Source organism: Trichophyton rubrum, assembly GCF_000151425.1.
Source record: "Trichophyton rubrum CBS 118892 genomic scaffold supercont2.4, whole genome shotgun sequence".
Lineage (NCBI taxonomy): Eukaryota > Fungi > Ascomycota > Eurotiomycetes > Onygenales > Arthrodermataceae > Trichophyton > Trichophyton rubrum.
The window spans coordinates 1,451,391-1,468,595 of NW_003456425.1; the positions used below are offsets into that span (position 1 = coordinate 1,451,391).

Here is a 17,205-nt window from a genome sequence, read left to right on the forward strand (position 1 = left end):
CAAAGCTCAAAACGTTTCCCCCCTCGGTGCCGTCATGGCTTGCCTTTACACCACCTACATCGTTACATACGCTATCATATCGCCGCTACTGGGTCAATACATCGACTCGGTCTACATTAAAACTGGTGGCCGTGACGGAGGAGACATCCATTCTGCAATTCACAATGTTGCAGGTGTGCAATACAGCGTAATGGCTATCATAATATTCACCAGTACCTTCATTCCAAAAGGAGCCTGGCGCATCAACCCCAAGATGCTGTTCAACCAGAACCTCGACGCCGACCTTGAGGTTACTGAAATTGGAGATGGCATCGACCTGAAGAAGAAGAGCCACGAGCGAGAAACTTCGCTCAGCACAAACCCACGAGATAGAGAGTCATGGTGATTTCAGACTCCCACCCTCGTCGCCTATCAATTCTTCCTCTTCTTCTTCTATGCTATATATACCCCTTTTTAAAACGTAACTTTTTGATCTGGTTTCTTTTCTCTCTGATTTAACTCATGTATCGCTCGGTTACTTTGCGTGGTGTTCTGGCAGGATTTCTCTTTCAATAAGTACACAGCTCTTCCATTTACGTTGATGCGAAACAAACACCCTTTTTCCTTTCCCATACCCCGTCTTCCCCCGTCCTCTTCTCTATCTCTCTTACTCTTCCGCGCCCGCCCTCCTTCATCGCAACAACCCCATAAATATCGCGTTGTCTTCTGGCTTGATAATGATGCATATGCAAGTTTTTTATGTCTACCACCTATATAACTAATTAACAAGCAAGGCCTGCAGTGTCTTGGAATACTCAAATATCGCGCTCCAGCCCAACTTCTCCCCACCCCTTATCTTCACCGTTACCGTCAGACGATGCCTTTCCCTTATCTTTCCATTCTCTTAATCTCATTTGATGTGACCGGGCTTGATGCCAATCTGATAAAAAACCCTTCAGCAGTGCTTTCAATATTTTCTTACCCTACTTTTCTTACCTTCTCCGTTCCATGTCGCTCTGTTTGTGTACCACTAAAGGATGGAGTTGAGCGATAAACAGCGAAGAAAGAAACATATCTCGCGAAGAAGCTAGTCGTTTAGTTAGCTGGTTAATATAAAAATCAACTTCAATATCAACATCCTCCGTCCTATGTAGACAGGCAGTTCTCTCTCGTCTTATAGATCCTGGCCCTGATTCATCCGCGATTAGATCAGTTATTTCATTCTCGGTGGCCTCATTTGATAAGTCTTCGTTGATAGGCTGCTACCTCCCACCATCAATGTCGTTCGATAACTTTCGCCAAGGCCAGCTTACTCAGCACTCTCGATCGATGAGTATCACGTGATTTAAGCCTCTGGCAAGACAGGCGGAACAAAGCAAATTATGAGTCTGGATGCGTACTGGAAAGGGAGGTAAATAGGCGTAGAATGGATAGATGATGATGGCTGTCGAGACATACTACGTCTATTTATCTATGCAGGAATGATCTTCGTCGAATATCCTATGCCCATGCTGATATGGAGCAGGCGTCCTCCGTATCGTATAAGGGGAGGGGGCGTACGGTCGCTCGCTTGTAACTGGGTTATCTGCAGTGATGGTCATAACCAACTCTAACCTTCAGAGTCTCCATGCCTTCTGTTCTGGAGTCCAGGTCGCTCCATCTACTAGGCAGTTTACTTTCTGCTATTCCAAGTACCTTTGACGCCGTTCGTTCAAGATGTTCTCCTTTCCAGCCCAGCTCGAGTCTGACCAGCAGACGAGGAACTGGTACCAGGACCTCCTTGACCACCCAGAATGCCAGGACGACCCTGTAAGCAATGCATTCAGCCAATTACTGGAATTTGCATGATTTCTCAAGAGGCTGACCAAGACCTGCAGATAAAAGTGCAACAGGCATACGAGTCTTACAGACAAGCGAGCCTGGCAAGGTCACTTGCATCCATGATACTGGCGGATGGCAAGGCAAAGATCACACCCAGCCCTGCCCTTGTTCAGTACCTGTCGCATGCTGCAGTTACTAGCGGGCCTAAGGAGATTGAGAAGCGCTATAAAGATGACAGTGTCAACTGTATGGTGATTTGGGCTCGTCCAAGCCGAAAGGTCCTCGAACTCTTGCTTGGGTTACAGGACAGGCTTAAAGATGTAGTTGGAACTGGTAGGTGGTACATTTTACGAGTGACTTCGTGCTTATAGTCAGCTAAACATTGAAAAAACTGAATATCCTGGCAGATATGTGGTTTCCAGAGTCTTCTCGGCTACATTTATCAGTCGTTGAGATCTCGCATCGCCATCCAATGGCGCACCTGCGGTCCGTGTTCGACCAAATTGGAAGAACGTTAGTCCAGGAAATGCTGGACCTCCCAGCCTCCCATGCTACGTCTCATTCAAGGGTTGCTCGTCTAGGAAGACCGATGCTTCTGTTTGACGCTGTTGGAGTAGCCATCTCCTTCGTTCCAGCCGGGACAGACACCTACACCTATCACCATTTAAGGAGAGACCTCCATAACATGGCCATTAGCAGTGGAGTCAAGACGGACACATGCTACACTGCCTGCATGGGACATATCACGCTCGGCCGCTTTGTATCCTCGAAGTACTTCGATTCAGACAATGCGGAAATGGCTCAGGAGCGGCTCAGAGTCTGGATGGCTACGATTAAAGATATAAACGAAGAACTAAGGCAAAGCTATGAAGACTGGGAATGGATAGTTGGTGAGGAGAAGGGACTGGAACTCCAGATGGGTATGCTCAAATTCGGGCGGGATACAGAAGCAGCTGAGATAGCTGGACGGAGTTTTGGAGCTGAAGCCACAGCATCCACGACGGCTAATTAACTAGTTAGTTAACTAGCCCCCGCAGCAAAATAGGGGATATCTACCCTGAATACCTGTAGCCGCACATTTAACCCTCGCCCTCCGCCCTAAATTTGACCTTATGCACCCAGAATAGCGAACACGGGAGAGCAAGGCGGCTTGCATAGCTAGGGGTAGCCGCAAGGCTGTGCTTCTCGTAACCCAAACCACTATCGCAAAACTATTTACAGCTGAGCTGCTGCCTTTCCTCTGCCGATAATGGAGAATCGGTTCGCTGTCTCGTTTCTTCCTGTTTAAGATTGATAAAAGTGTTGCGGCATGGACAAGATCGACTGGCGAAATTATCCTGTCGGCCTGCCCTCGTATTCTCCAGCCCTTGATGACGGACGGCTCTGCCAGAAAGAACTAACGTCGACACCAACTTCCTGGCGATCAGAGAAATACCCGGCAGCCTCGAGAGTGCTCGTCCTTGACCATGATCGTGGAGTAGGTATGTTAACAACAAGGACTTGAAACTAGATATTGTTGACATCACCGTTTGACTGAGCCTTGGTTCGCCTGCGGGAATTCCCGAAAGCTTGATTTTCAGCGGCTGATCAACTTCTGCTCTAACCAAAAGGGAAGAAACAACTCTGCGACGACGAGACTCTGCACAAGTTGCTGGTAAGTTATCCCCCGCATCGCACTGCTTGACCGGCCAAATGTTCTATGTATGAACGGCATAATGATTTCCATTGCAGGTCGGACCGCAGCCGCAGATACGATTCATGTAAGTAACCACCTATGGCCCATGGTAGTTAGCTACAACAGACTGATGGTCGCGTTTCTCTCCAGACTCCTTGAATCGACGCCCCACGAGAAGGTACTTCATCGAATACATACAAATGCTGCGGCTGTTAGCGTGATCAAAGCCAATGCGCTGGCCGACGAGAAGACGGAAGCTCATGTCGAGGACGAGGTCGCGGACGAGCTGAACATATCGCTCGACTCTCTACTGAAAGTGCTGGCTCGATATGACTTCCCTCCGTCTGCCTGCTCGCATATACGTGGACAGGAGCAGATTTTTGGATCGAGAGTCGGTCGAGATGACAAGAAGAATAAAGTAACTGCTTTTGGTAGGTATATATTTCTTCTTATATAGAGGTTATCCGGATACTGGCTATGACCCGGTACTGACAGCGACCGGACTTTGGATAGATTTCTGGTATGCGATACGAGCAAGAGCCTACATTCGTGCCGTCGATAAAGAGGCGGATTTGAAGATGACGATAGTGACGCACTACGACGTCAAGTCGCAGTCGAGCGTCATACTGCTGAAACACCGCTCGTTCAACGATCTTCCCAAGGCGCTGAAAGATGAACTTCACGATAAGTTGGTGGATTTTATACTCAATCCCAGTACGGCGGCTCTCGCAGGAAATCCATTTGCTCTCCATCTACTCCATTTTAATAGCACCATCCAGTACTACCGACGGGCTGCCCGAGATCCCAGGGATTCCGTGAGAAAAGAAGAGATCAAGGCCCATGGAGGGAGTTCCGGCCTAGAGGAAATCAATATACAACGACTACACCTGACGCTTACCAGTCTTGACCAGGATAAACTGCAGTTAAATTTCATTCTTGGAGTTCTCGCCCGTTTGCGGAAACAACACGACCAGTTTTACAGGATGGTTAAGGGCGCTCCCGACGTGGATAGCCGTGACTGGCTCTATACCCGTGTAGAGGAAGAGTATGATCGATTCGAGAACCAGATTACATATTTCAAGACATCCATAGAGGATGTGGCGGCACGGGCTCAAAGACTCTTGGATCTGGTATGTAACTTACTACAGTCCCAAATATCTAGAACTAAACTGACTCGAGATGACGACTAGCTTTTCAACTTGAGTACTCGGCACAGTACACATTTCAGTTCTCGTATGGCTGAGGAAGCAATGAAGGAGAGTGCATCGATGAGCACCATTGCGATCATGACCATGGTTTTCCTTCCAGGGACATTTGTTGCCGTAAGCTTTACTCCATGCGAAACTATCAAGGCACATCAGTTAACGGTAAGACATAGGGATTTCTAGGGACGAATCTTGTTAGTGGTCCGGGTCAAGCTGATGGTTCCTCGACCAAAACGGGCAATTCTACGACAATTACGATATCATCCCAATGGTGGATATTCCCAGCTGCAACTATTCCACTGACTTTACTCACGTTTCTACTATGGTATCTATGGAAAGTATATGCCGAAAGGATGGTCAATAAACGCATCTTGAAAGATAAACGTATGCAAGGCGAAGTTTGATTTATTATAATACCCCTATGCATTGTTTTGATATTACCTAGGAGATGGTTATGAAATTTCTCAAATTATTGTCTGGTCCTTTTTGCAACTTGATTAAATCCAGGGTACGATTATCCTCCTTTAGAGATGGGAAATTTCGTATGATTATTCACTTCAGATGGGCCCAAGCAGGTTCCTGTTCGACGAATTCTTTCCAGGTGGTCGGGGCTTCATCAAGAAGCTATCATGGAAAAGTTAGCATCCTGTTTTAACGCCAGGATTCATAAATGAACTACCACTTACGTCAAGACTCTCCTTCAGGCTTGCACCACCATAATACCCAAACATATACAATAGTTGCATATTCTGAAGCATCTCCTCCCTTGCCTTCTCCGACATATTGCCTATGGCAAGGATTCCCTTGAAATCCTCGTCCGGGATATGAATAGCAGCGCCACCCTGGCCATCCTGCGTCTTGACAGCTTGAAACTCGGCGATAATGCGGTCTGGAGTATAGTAATCGGTTGCTCCATATATCTGCTTCCCAAGCACTTTCTCCCGGTTGAGTAAAATGGCTTTGACGAATTTTCCGGTATCCCGGTAGCTGTCGAAAAGGGGAATGGGGGTATTATTTGGAACCGGGTTGCTAAAGTTATATACCCCGGATACGTTGTTTAGAGTGCCAGCTGGGATATTGGACATGTAGAATCCAGGAAGGAAGAACGTGGCTGGTACATCAATGCTGCGAATATATTCCTCCACAGCAGCCTTGGAGTCAAAGTGAGAGACCCCTGTGAGCTTTCCACCAGACACTTGAATGGCTTGTTAGCTTGACGTTTCTTTGGTTCAAAATGAGGCAGAGACAATACCCTTAGTCACATTGATCAAGCTGCTCCAGATCAAATGCTGGACATTATCCTCCTAACATTTCACGTTACGTCAGTATCGTTCATTGTGGGAATGATTATGAGATACGCACTTTAGCGGCATCAGCGATATTCTTGCCCTGCTGGATCTCCGTCTCGGCGCTTCCTGTCTCCCAGAAATTGGTGACAGCAAATACAGCGTAAGCACCCTTGAAAGCTTCGATGAGAGATTCTTTACTATTGAGATCCGCCTATACACTGTTAGCCCGATAAAAGTAGTAATTGGGGCATTTTTTAACCGTGAAACAAACCTTGACACACTCAACCCCTCGTTTAGCCAGAGCCTGGGCAGATGGCTTCGATGGATCTCTAGTAATTGCACGGATAGAGAACTGCGCTGCAGCCTTCTCATCGCCGAGGACGGAGTTGATAACCGAACCACCCTGCTTTCCAGTAGCCCCAAGGACAACGAGGAGTTTCTTGTCTGCCATATTTGTTTGGTATGATGGAATGGTATCTAAAGACGCTTGAAGACCCTAGTTAGCGGCGTGATAGCGGCGTAGTTATATGGATTAGATGGAAGGATATTTGGAAGAGGGGAACTCGATATTAAATGCTGTGTCGCCAGTGATGTCATTTAAGCGATCGAGTCTGAGCAGTAACTATGAGGTTCTTATATAGACATTTTGCCTGCTGCGTCCAGAACAGCGTCGAATACAAGGGATATCTCATTGCTAATCTGATCTCTTCTCTCCTCTCCAGCTCGCCCTTCACGAAAGGGCCGAATGTGGCGAGGACATGGTTTGGTAATGCTTAGGTGGCCGATGGTTGGTAGTTTGTAATCCGCTGGGAACATCGACCAACTTTTACCTTGCTGGATAGCCAATTTCCAAGGCGTTTCGGAGCAAAGCAAGCACCGACGGTGACGATATAGTTATTAGGCCACTGTGGAGGGTTAGAGAAGCGTCTGGGCGTGGTTACACTGTTGGTTGTTGCGTCGTCGTTATGCAGTGTATGGTAGAAACTGGCAACCTGGCATTGGCTATCGGTAGTGTTGTCCTTATGTACACAGAATGTTGATTATGATTTTATTATGTACTCAGTGGCCGGCATGGATAGATATCGCATGGGTTATGCATACCATCCGGTTAGTCTATAATTGCGGTTGAAAGGCTGCCTGATCTTATGTTGAGAATATATTTCGGACGAATAATTTGTGCGTCTGGTACGGGAGGCGTGGAGTATACGGAGTTACATCGCGTTCAGGGTTTGAGATCGCGATATCACAAATTATTGAAACACCGATGCCCTTGACCTAATATGGGCTATCCTGTCAGTCGATCTGTTTCTTTGCAGCCAGCTAGTTAAAAGCTCAACAAGCAGTGAAAATCAGCCTCTGCTATGACAATCCATATATCAGCGCCTTTATGCTTCATGCATATTTTGTTATGCACAACTTATGCACTGATAGATTACATCATCACCACCTCACGTGATTCACACTCAGCTCGAGCTGGAGCCTGGGGAATTTTGTATTGTGACGAAGAATAAAAGCGACAAAATAATAATATACGAGCGAACCAGAGAAAAGGGCGAGTCACAGCGAACGCAGCGAATGGCGATGCAGGAAGTGGAGGTCAAGGACCCCCCTTGGGCGACGCGGTTTCATGCTGGCGGTTCACTCTCGGGCGGCCCCTTGGATGGTGCTTGCGTGGTGCGACCCCCAGAGCCAGCGTTGCCAGCGTTGCTGCAGCCGTCTTGCTCGAGAACATGCGGACATCCCTGCGTTCCTTGAAATTGGTGGCCAATCAGCGCTCGTGTAGGCGAGGGTGACCGGCCTCCTGAGCGTCGCTCGGCCAGGATCCACCGTCCAGTCCACACTTGACAGGATTTGCAAGTTTGATTCGATGTGCAAAGACCTGTGGCCATGCAAGCACTGCAGCTAACATGTTTCGGGTTAGCGCCGTACAACTCTTGATATACTTAGATCCCAGTAAGATTGATTTCTCTGGATGACCGTCACCGCGCTAACCAGGCCTAGGGGTGCCCGGAGCACTCTTTCTTCAGGGTTTGGACAGAGGGCATTATGATTTGCTACAGTCTGCTTGTTCGAATGCAGTCGTTCTTTCTCTCGTCTCCATGAAGTCGTATGCCTTTGCTGACTTGGACTTTGGGGTGGAAGATGCCAGGGGCTCGGTGGAGTGCTCCGTACTTTTCGCCGAAGCAAGCAACCTCGCCATGTGGTTCTCGTATGATACGCAATAAAAAATGAAATTAGGGAAGGATGAGCCTCTGTCAAGTAGACGGCTACCGGGGATTTGCTGATGGAAGCCTGATGTCTGGTGGAAATAATAAGCGTCAACACAAAAGCAAGCCTGACGTGAAGGCGATCAAGCTCCCCTATCTAGTTATCACGTGACATGCACCCAGTCCACTGGATTATTTATTTATTTATTTTTTTTTTTTTCCATCAAAAACGGGCCATGGATGGAGGCAGCAGAGGCAGGCAAGCCTAAAAAGCTCACTGGCGGCGCCTAGGGTCAAGGGACACCAAGCCACAGACGACTAGTGGCTCCCCCACAGCACCCAGCACCACGCAAAACGAATAACGAGAGTAACGACGTGCGGGCGACGACGATGGCCTGCTTTTTTCTGTGATTCGCTGTCCCCTACTATCCCGTCACCCTGGGCGGCACACTTCGAGCCTTCAACTGCGGCCAAATCAGCTGCTGGCGATGCGAAAAAGAAGATCTGGAGAGGGATCTACCACGTGACCAACGCTGTTCTGATGCGCGCGAAAGAAGGAACGAATAAAGGTGGTCCTTGCCTAAAACAGCGCAAAGCCCGCTAACCTAAGCTAAAACTCTTTTACTAACCAGAGCTAACTCGGCATCCTCGAGTTTTCCAGTCCTTCAACCTCCCTCCACCCTCCCTCGACGCAACAACGAGAACATCGACAGCGACGACGACGTTGTGATCGCTGAAGATAGGATCCACCGCAGCGGCAGAGACGAGCTCAAGGCCTGGAGAATCAGTTATCCCAGGCTCCGTTTCGGGATTCGCCTCTTTTCTTTTCTTTTCTTTTCTTTTCGCAGCCTCAAATAACGAAAACGGGGGGGGGAGGAACAAGAGAATCGAAATCAGACTTGTTACTTGCGCTGCATCGACGCGCATTTTCTCTCATCTTCATTCTGCTTAATTTATCTCTAGCCGGATAGTTTCTCTCTCTTCTTTGGCTGTTTCGCCTTTTCCTTCTTTTTTTTTTCTTTTCTTTAATCCTTTTTCTCGTCGCTCCTTTATCCATTTTTATCAACTTCCCGCTTCACCGCAAGAGAACTGCGTTCCGAGGAGGAGTTGGATATCGCTCTCGTTTTTCTTCCCAGTCTACCTGGCTCATCGACTGTATCTCCTGTCGTTTCTCCCTTTCCCGCCTTGTCCGGACGGAAATTGGACTTCTTGCATCCCTGTAATGCAAGGTTGACTGCCTGATCTTGAAGCTCCATTCATTACTGCGCAGTTCCTCTGTCGCCCACTGCCTGGTGCTTGTCTCGCCGCGCGATCTCCTGCCGGGGACGTCGTGATTCCAGAGAGGTTCACATCTTAGTCACGGCTCTTCAGGGTGTCTCCGTTCATCATATCTTTCCATTCGCCTTTCCCGCAATTCCCTGGCGCGCTGGCCGTTTTTCCCTCTTGCGTCCACCAAAACCGGGAAGTCACGTGCTGAAACTCTATTCTTTAAGATTACTTAAATATTGATGCAGTCACGTGTCTATGGCTTCTCGATTCCCGCCGCGGGACCGCTCACCACCGCCATCTAGATACGGCGACAGGGGCCCGCCGCCGTCTCATGGACCATCATCACATATGCCATCGGGCCCCAGGGGGAATGACGATGTCAATTCTACACCACTAGGTCGAGACCCTCCTCGTGGTCCTAAGGCCCTCATAGATTCGTCCAGGGGTGGCCATTTCCTTCCATCCGGCCCAAGGGGAAGAGGATTCCCTGGCCGGAACGACTTCAGAGATCGAGATAGGGACAGGATCGACCCCCGGGACCTAAGGGATGGCCCGCCGCCCCGAAGAGGCGATGGAGACCGTGACTGGCCTCGTAGAGATCGTGGGTTTGATTCACGAGACAGTCACGGCCGGATGGGGTTCGGTCGAGGACGATCGAGGTCGCCTCCTATGAGAGACTTTAGAGACTCAAGGGACAGCGGACCCAGAGAATTGGATATACCACGTCTACGCAGAAATTCAAGAGATGGACCAATCTCACTTAACACGCCACTTTCAGACCTTCCTCCCCTGAGAGGAGGTTCGATGCGAGGCCGTGGGCGTGGTGACCGAGATAGAGGACGAGGGAGAGGTATGCCGCTGGAAGACAGAGATCTATTCAGAGGGCGGAGTCGGTCTCGCGATGGCTGGCGAGACGTCCGCATGGACCGAGACAGGGACCGTAACCGTGACCCACGAGATCGGGATAGGGATAGAGATCGAATGCTCGATCGAGAACTCGACAGGAGAGATCGCTTCGATCGCCGTGATCGCGATGATGATAGGTGGTCGCAGCGCGACGACAGAGACCGGTTTGAGCGGGCGGAGCCTTGGAAAAAGGATCGACCGCCACCTCGCATCGATACCAAGACTTCTGGTGCTCATTCTGCCAACCCGTCATCTGCTGTATCACAGACCCCAACCCTGATGTCTCTCGGTGCGTCCGCAGTTGGCACTGAAGACGAGGTCACTGCTGCTTCTGCTTCTGCTGCTGCTGGGCCCCGAAAAGCTGGTAGTACATCTTCCACCCCCAGGGAGTCAAGGCGGCCCTCGGAAAAGACAGAACATGTCACCCCTATCCGTACACCGACACATGTTCAGTCAACGCCGGCTCAGCCCGAACAGCCATCTGAACGGCCTACACCACAGTTCTCTCCTTCTCCTGCTGCCCCAGAAGTGCCTGCCTTTGGTTCTCTCTCTTCTGCTGGCTCGGCTGCTACTCTTACGGAAACTGTTACCCCTGAACCGTCAAGAAAATTATTACAGTCGGATACCCCCAGAGAGCGTCCTGATCTATTCCCTTCTACTCCTATCAAGCCTCCAACTGCCCCTAGAGCCGATAGAGTGGATGCACAGCAACGTCCCGACCGGAGTAAAACTGAAGTGCCTCTTCGATCCAGCCGTCCACCGTCAGCCTCCCCGGTCGCTCAACCCAGCTACATGATTGACCATAGCCACCCCGACCCCGCACTGGACCGAGGCATTGCTCATGAGCCAGCACCTCAATCAAACAAGGCCAAGGATGCTCATGCTTCCTCCAATGAACAGGAGCCCGACCTCTTTCCCTCGTTACTTGGCCCGTTGGGCTCCAGTAACGCTGCTCTCCCATCATCCACCCGCGCTTCATCTCTACCCACACAATCTCAACCACACCCACAAAAGTCACCACCGCCTCATTCAATCTCGCTTTCTCCAAACTCTCAGCATGCATCTATACCTACTGGGCCGAGAGCGCAACAACAGCGCTCCACTGGTCAACGGCCCGGAGCCAAAAGTAGTAATCAATGGGTCAGGCCAGGGTATGTGAATAGAAGAATGTCAGCCACTAACTTACCGTCAAGTAAGAGAGACCTTTGGGATGAGGGGAACAAAAGACAGGTGCTTGAAAGTCCGTTCGTACCCGAGGGTTCTCTTAGCAGTAGCGGTCATGGGGAGGAGGAGGCTCAACCATCTATTACCCCTGTTAATGGAGAGGAGAGTGAAAAAAGGGAGACGGAGAAGGAGAACGCAAGCTCTGAGCCTACACGAGAGCACCCTGAGGAGAATAAAACTCGCTCATCAGAGGAGGAAATACAGGGACAATCTCGTGATGTCGATAATGATATAAAGATGCTTGATGCACCGGAGGCTGGGGAAATCAAAGAGACAGAAGAGACTCAGGAAGAACCAGAGCAACATATTATGCTATTCGACGAACCGAGTGACCAGCAATCTGACGATGATGATGCCCTGGATGAAGAAGACTTCAATCAATCCGAGCAACGTTTCGAGAAGGAAATGCTGGCCCTAAAATCAGAAATTCCGCTGCCTCCACTGCAGGACCCAGTTGTAGTCGATCTACTCATGAAGATTCAGATGCTTGGGATGATAGCTGATGGCGCTGCACCAGCAAATCTTGATCAGCCAGGAGCTGCAATGGAAGTCGAAAGTCCTGATAAGCCGGTTGCTATCATCCCATTATCTGGTAAAGAAGCGGAAGAGGTCGAGCTTGCGGAAGAAGTAAGACCTATTGAGAATGCTGCCGGAACGCCTGTGACAATACCTATCATCGAAGCCAAGGCGATAGAATCATTGCCATTCCTACCTTCTGGCCCACCTACCCCCTTCTCGGACATGGAAACATTACAGGAAAATTATAAACTCCATGAGCGTATAAAGGATTCGCTGTTGGAAGATATCATCAAACAACGAAGTGAAGTTGCTAAACAGCATGCCGTCTTGCGTGAGCAGTACGCGCGGTACTACAAAGCCTGGAGACTGAAAGTACGTGACATGGATAAAAAGAAAGAGGAGGCGAGGAAAGCTGAGTCGGAATTATCATCAACCCCTCCGCCCTCCGCGGCCGCTGCAGCAGCTCTCCCTGTGATCGAAGGAAGGCGGGGATATAAACTGAACAGTGAGCTTGACTTCCAACTTGCTCTAAAGGCATCTGCAATCACAGCACAAGAGGAATCAGAGCGTCGTCGAGATCAAGAGGCCACCGTTCACCCTGACATGACTCGTGAAGCCCGTATCCCGGACATGTTAGACGAGTACCAGAAGAAAGCAAGTCTCTACCAAGACACTAACCAAATGGTCGATCCTGCTGATGCCTTCACTGTTTTTGCCTTCCATCCCCCGCCTAACGACTTTACACCTGAAGAACACAAAGCTTTTACTGAAGCCTTCATGGCTCACCCGAAGAAATGGGGCAAAATTGCTGAACTACTTCCAGGCCGTACTTTCCAGCAGTGTGTGATGCATTACTACTCTACCAAAGAAGAGATCAAGTACAAGGCCAAGCTTAATAAGAAGTGGACGCGTAAGGGACGTGCAAGAAAAACTGCAAGAGCCCCAAGATCAAATGCTCTCATGGCAGATTTGGGAATTCGACCTGCTTATGATGCAGATGATGCTGAGGCACCTGTTGTTACTGATACAGGAAGGCCCAGACGTGCGGCCGCACCTACATTTGGCGAGTCAAATGCAGACACTGAAAGTAACACCCCCACACCGGCGTCTGGGAAGCGCGGAGGCGCAAAGGACTCCAGCGATCAGCCTGCTGAGAGAGCCCCCGGAAGACGAGCTGGTCGTGGTGGCGGTGGCGGCCGTGGTGGTCGAAGAGGGAGGGGAGGTGGTCAGCAGGCTGTTTCGAGAGCGGAACCTGCACCACCCACGACTGCAGCTGCTGCAGCATGTGCCACTACCTTGCCCGCAGTCGCTCCCCTGGCAAAGCCTGAGGCGGATGCCGTGGAATCGTTGGTTGATGCGATGTTGAAGGCTAAGGAGGAGATTCGAAGCCGGTGGAAGAGCCCGTGGTGCGCTCCAAACCGAGTAGAAGTTCTCGAAATAAGGAGCAGCAGCAGCAGCAACCGGTACAGCAGCAACAGATGCAGCCAATAGTTCAGCCGGGCCTAGAGGCCCCTGAGCCAGGTTCAAAGGGAGGCCCAGGCGATGGCGGGTATGGCTCACTGCAGCCTACCAGCTATTGGTCTGTACCTGAAGTCAAGGATTTCCCAGACCTGGTGGCGCATTTCGGCAAGGATTTCGACGCCATTTCTCAATTCATGAAAACAAAGACACCAACGATGGTATGCATTTACTAATTGAATTCTTCAATAGACCCGGATGGATGCTAACAACTTTTTCTAGGTGAAAAACTACTTTCAGCGCCGTGTTGACGGTGGGAAGACAGAACTAGAAGAAGTTGCATTGATAGCTGAAGCCAAGAAACTGCGAGGCGAGCCCACTGGACCCCTACCGACCCCGAGTGTTAGTTCAAAGCGACGATATGAGGCTACCCCATCATCAATTGCGCCACGAGCTTTGGCGCCCAATATGGAACATGCTGAGATGATGGACAGAACGCTAGCGCCTAAGGCCAAGCCATCCGTTATCAATTTGGCACCTGTACCGGCTGTGATACAACCACGTCAAGGTATGGAGAAAGACCGGTCACAACCAAAACTATACCCCCTTGTTCAGGCTCCTGCAAGTCAGCCCAACCTCGCTGCCACTAGTGACGAGCTCCACCAACGCTCTGTCAGCACCTCACAATTGCCTCAGTCCCATCGAAATCAACAAGGGCCAAGAATGGGTTATTTCACTGATGAGCGTAGGGAGAGTCGTCCTCCCGTTCACATCGCTGCTCACATGTCAGAGCAGGACGTGAAGCCAATACCGTCTTCATTGACGAGCCAAGTAACTCCGGGGATGCCATTGCAGACTCTTCCGCGACAGAACCCAAACGTTGTGCCCCAAATTCAAGACCTTGGAGACATTCCACGCTACGGCCCCCTGTCGCAGCCACCTACATTCCCTCAAGGGCCTTACCTGCAGCCGCCGAGTGGTGCACGCAACACCTCAACGACGCCGCAGTCACACTCTCGTCGCTCAAGCCGTACAATTCCTTCTGCCGTCACTTCTCCTGTTCAAAGGCATATCAAACTCGACACTGATCCAAGTGGAATACCAGCCATGGAAAGGCCGGCGCCAATAGGCCCTCCAGCGTATTTAACTCCTGGTCATCCTGTATCTGTAGGCCGACAAGGCCCTACTCTTACCCCTCCTACGGACCATGGTCGACCGAGAATAGCTGCCGCACCAGTTGCACCAGCAGCGCCAGAGCCTCAACGTCAGGTTCCTGCGAAACGTTCCAATATCATGAACATTCTAAACGATGAACCGGAAGAGCCTCAGCCAAGGAAAAAGTTTGCAAGCGAACAGTCAGCACCCTCAGTTGCTATTGGACCCCCCTCTCCATCACGGCCTGTTTACCAGGGACGTCATTCCTCGTTAGGCCAGCCGGGTCATTCCGAGGATCAGCATAATTATCAAAGGCAGCCACAGTATTATTCTGGTACATCTCAGCCTCAACATCACCAGCAACAGCAGCAATCTCAAGTACAATCTGGATCTAGTGGACAATATGCAGAACCTCCGTCCACCTCGACGAGAGGTTCTACTACTCAGGATTGGATGGCGAGGTTTGATCCTCGCGAGCAGCAACAATCACATTCGAGTTCTTCTACTCCATCAATTTCCAGGCTACCTAGCTATAGTCATGGATTCTCTGGTTCTGGGCCTCATACGCCTCATTCTGTATCAGGCCTTCAACATATGTCCGACCAGTCTCAAGGTGCCTCCCAGCCACGCCAGTCGTTTTCACATCAGCCTTTGCAGCAGCCGCCAGTGCAGGGGTTGCAGGACCGGAGCCAGCAACCCCAGCCACACCTGGGTCCCGCAGGGCGAGAGTCCCCAGGTCCTCGCCATATCCAAGCCCACCCGCTCACGCGGTCGCCCGTTCAGCGACACAACGCCCCATACTCTAGCAAAGTCTCGCAGCAACGTTCTACTTCGCCCTTACCGTCTGGTCCCGGTAATATGAACCCGCATGTGAGCCAGATGTCTGGTTACAATCCTCCTGGAGTCAGCCACCATAAAGCGTCTCAAAGCCAGCATCAGCCAGGTCCTCCGCATTTATTGTCTCAATCCCACCAGCATGGGATGCATGGAAGTAATGGGTCACAGTATGGTCCACATGTTCAGCAACTGTCGTCATCCACCTCACGCCACGCACCTCCACAATCCGTCATGCAGCAGGAACAGCAGGCGCACCAACATCAGCATCTTCAGCACCAGCATCAACGCTCGCATCAGCCTCAGCCACACCCACATCACCAACACCATCAGCATCAGTCCTCCCTCTCGCTAAGTCAACGTAGCAATTCTCCTTTTGGCCACAGCCCACATATGACTCCTCAACAAGTCTCTCATACCCAAGGGATACCTCGTGCCGGGGGCCCCTTGTCATCTTCCAATGCGCCTAGTCACCCTGGCATGAATATGGGAAGATCATATACCCCTCCGTCAAACCTAGGCCAGCATCACCCACAAAACGGCTCCAACAGCGCGCTATCCTACTCAAACACACCGTCTCACCCTCTTCACCAATCCGGCCAAGGAAATACCCTTCATCAACAACATTTACGATCGCGTCATGGATCTGGCGGGCCCCCGCCCTCCGGACCGGGTCACCATAATATCTATCCGCAAGAACCCAGACAATAACCATACTGGATAAAGGTTTTAATCCTATCGACTTTTTTCGACTTTTCTTTTTCTTGGCCGCCTTTGGCCTCGTGTATTATCATGATATGTGTGGATGCCATGACGTCTCAGCTTGAAAATGGATACTGCATAAATAATCACGTCTCCTTGTCTTGCCGTCAGGTCTATTCAATTCAGTCTTCCAAGTCCTATAGTTTTCTTTTAACCTCATTCCCTTTTACTACTTATCCTGCATTGCACGACTTTTTATTTTTTGTTTTGTTATTATTAGCCTTCTTATTCATACGGACGTTGGCTGGTTTTCTGTTTCGGGAATTCTTTGCTTTTCACTTGTATGCATATAGTTTTTTTCTTTTTTTTGCTCTCCATGGCGGGATGAGATAAGATGGGTTGATTGACTAAATGCGGTACTGAAGCATGGACACGGGTTTGATTCGTACGTTCACATATCATTAATAGTCGATAATTATCTGTATATCTGTGCCTCTATCAAAGTTTGAAAATTATATAGATAGCCGTTAATAGGATTGACCGCATTGTCTGGTATATTCTCTCTCATCGTATATAAAATCCAGAGACGTGATACGGCAGACCCAACGGGAGCTTTGCTCTATATGTCAACGAAATAAGTGGGAACGTGGTATCCAAGCAATTGTGCTTGATTCGCAGCTACATCCGGGGCTTTTCCTTGCCAAGAAGGGCCTTGTTTGTTATGATATGTATTAGCAGTTTTGATTCTCTCAGATCATTTTTACTCAATTTGCCAGCTCCATGTACATAAACAATGGCATTATCAAGTGGATATACTCCGTACTCGGCACGCAACCCTTTCGTTGAAAATCTAGTTAAGCGACAAGCGAAACAGCCGCGAGTCTTTTCGCCTGTGGTAACTGAGCCATGGCGTAACAGGCGTTTATTAGTCAGCTTTTTTTTTTTTTTTTTTTTTTTTTTTT

General features: G+C 49.8%; 5 protein-coding genes across 6 annotated transcripts in view; 4 read left to right on the forward strand and 1 right to left on the reverse strand.

Annotated features, from left to right (window-relative positions):
• Positions 1-385, forward strand: part of TERG_04419 (uncharacterized protein) — a gene marked incomplete at its 3' end in the record, with an annotated part of 1,745 nt that extends 1,360 nt beyond the window's left edge. The window contains exon 2 of the mRNA XM_047748250.1: positions 6-385. Within this exon, the coding sequence (XP_047604227.1) occupies positions 6-385 (380 nt within the window). The remainder of the gene's footprint in view (positions 1-5) is intronic.
• Positions 386-1,695: 1,310 nt separating this feature from the next.
• Positions 1,696-2,812, forward strand: TERG_04420 (uncharacterized protein; the record flags this gene model as incomplete). Its single annotated transcript, XM_003235317.1, has 3 exons — positions 1,696-1,788; positions 1,857-2,133; positions 2,208-2,812. The coding sequence occupies 3 exons, from the start codon at positions 1,696-1,698 to the stop codon at positions 2,810-2,812; spliced, it is 975 nt and encodes a 324-aa protein (XP_003235365.1).
• A 1,241-nt stretch (positions 2,813-4,053) lies between these two features.
• Positions 4,054-5,084, forward strand: TERG_04421 (uncharacterized protein; the record flags this gene model as incomplete). Its single annotated transcript, XM_003235318.2, has 3 exons — positions 4,054-4,605; positions 4,666-4,797; positions 4,854-5,084. 3 exons carry the CDS (start codon positions 4,054-4,056, stop codon positions 5,082-5,084), a joined length of 915 nt encoding a protein of 304 aa, XP_003235366.2.
• Positions 5,085-5,318: 234 nt separating this feature from the next.
• Positions 5,319-6,420, reverse strand: TERG_04422 (uncharacterized protein; the record flags this gene model as incomplete). Of its 2 annotated transcripts, XM_003235319.2 has the most annotated exons (4): positions 5,319-5,875; positions 5,933-5,984; positions 6,043-6,180; positions 6,241-6,420. In XM_003235319.2, the coding sequence occupies 4 exons, from the start codon at positions 6,418-6,420 to the stop codon at positions 5,319-5,321; spliced, it is 927 nt and encodes a 308-aa protein (XP_003235367.2). The 2 variants fall into 2 exon arrangements, with proteins under 2 accessions (XP_003235367.2, XP_047606282.1); XM_047749782.1 differs by lacking the exons at positions 5,933-5,984; positions 6,043-6,180; positions 6,241-6,420 and having other exon boundaries at positions 5,319-5,765.
• A 3,280-nt stretch (positions 6,421-9,700) lies between these two features.
• TERG_04424 (uncharacterized protein) lies at positions 9,701-16,252 on the forward strand (the record flags this gene model as incomplete). The annotated part of the gene is made up of 3 exons (XM_003235321.1): positions 9,701-13,516; positions 13,591-13,773; positions 13,835-16,252. 3 exons carry the CDS (start codon positions 9,701-9,703, stop codon positions 16,250-16,252), a joined length of 6,417 nt encoding a protein of 2,138 aa, XP_003235369.1.
• Positions 16,253-17,205: the final 953 nt, after the last annotated feature.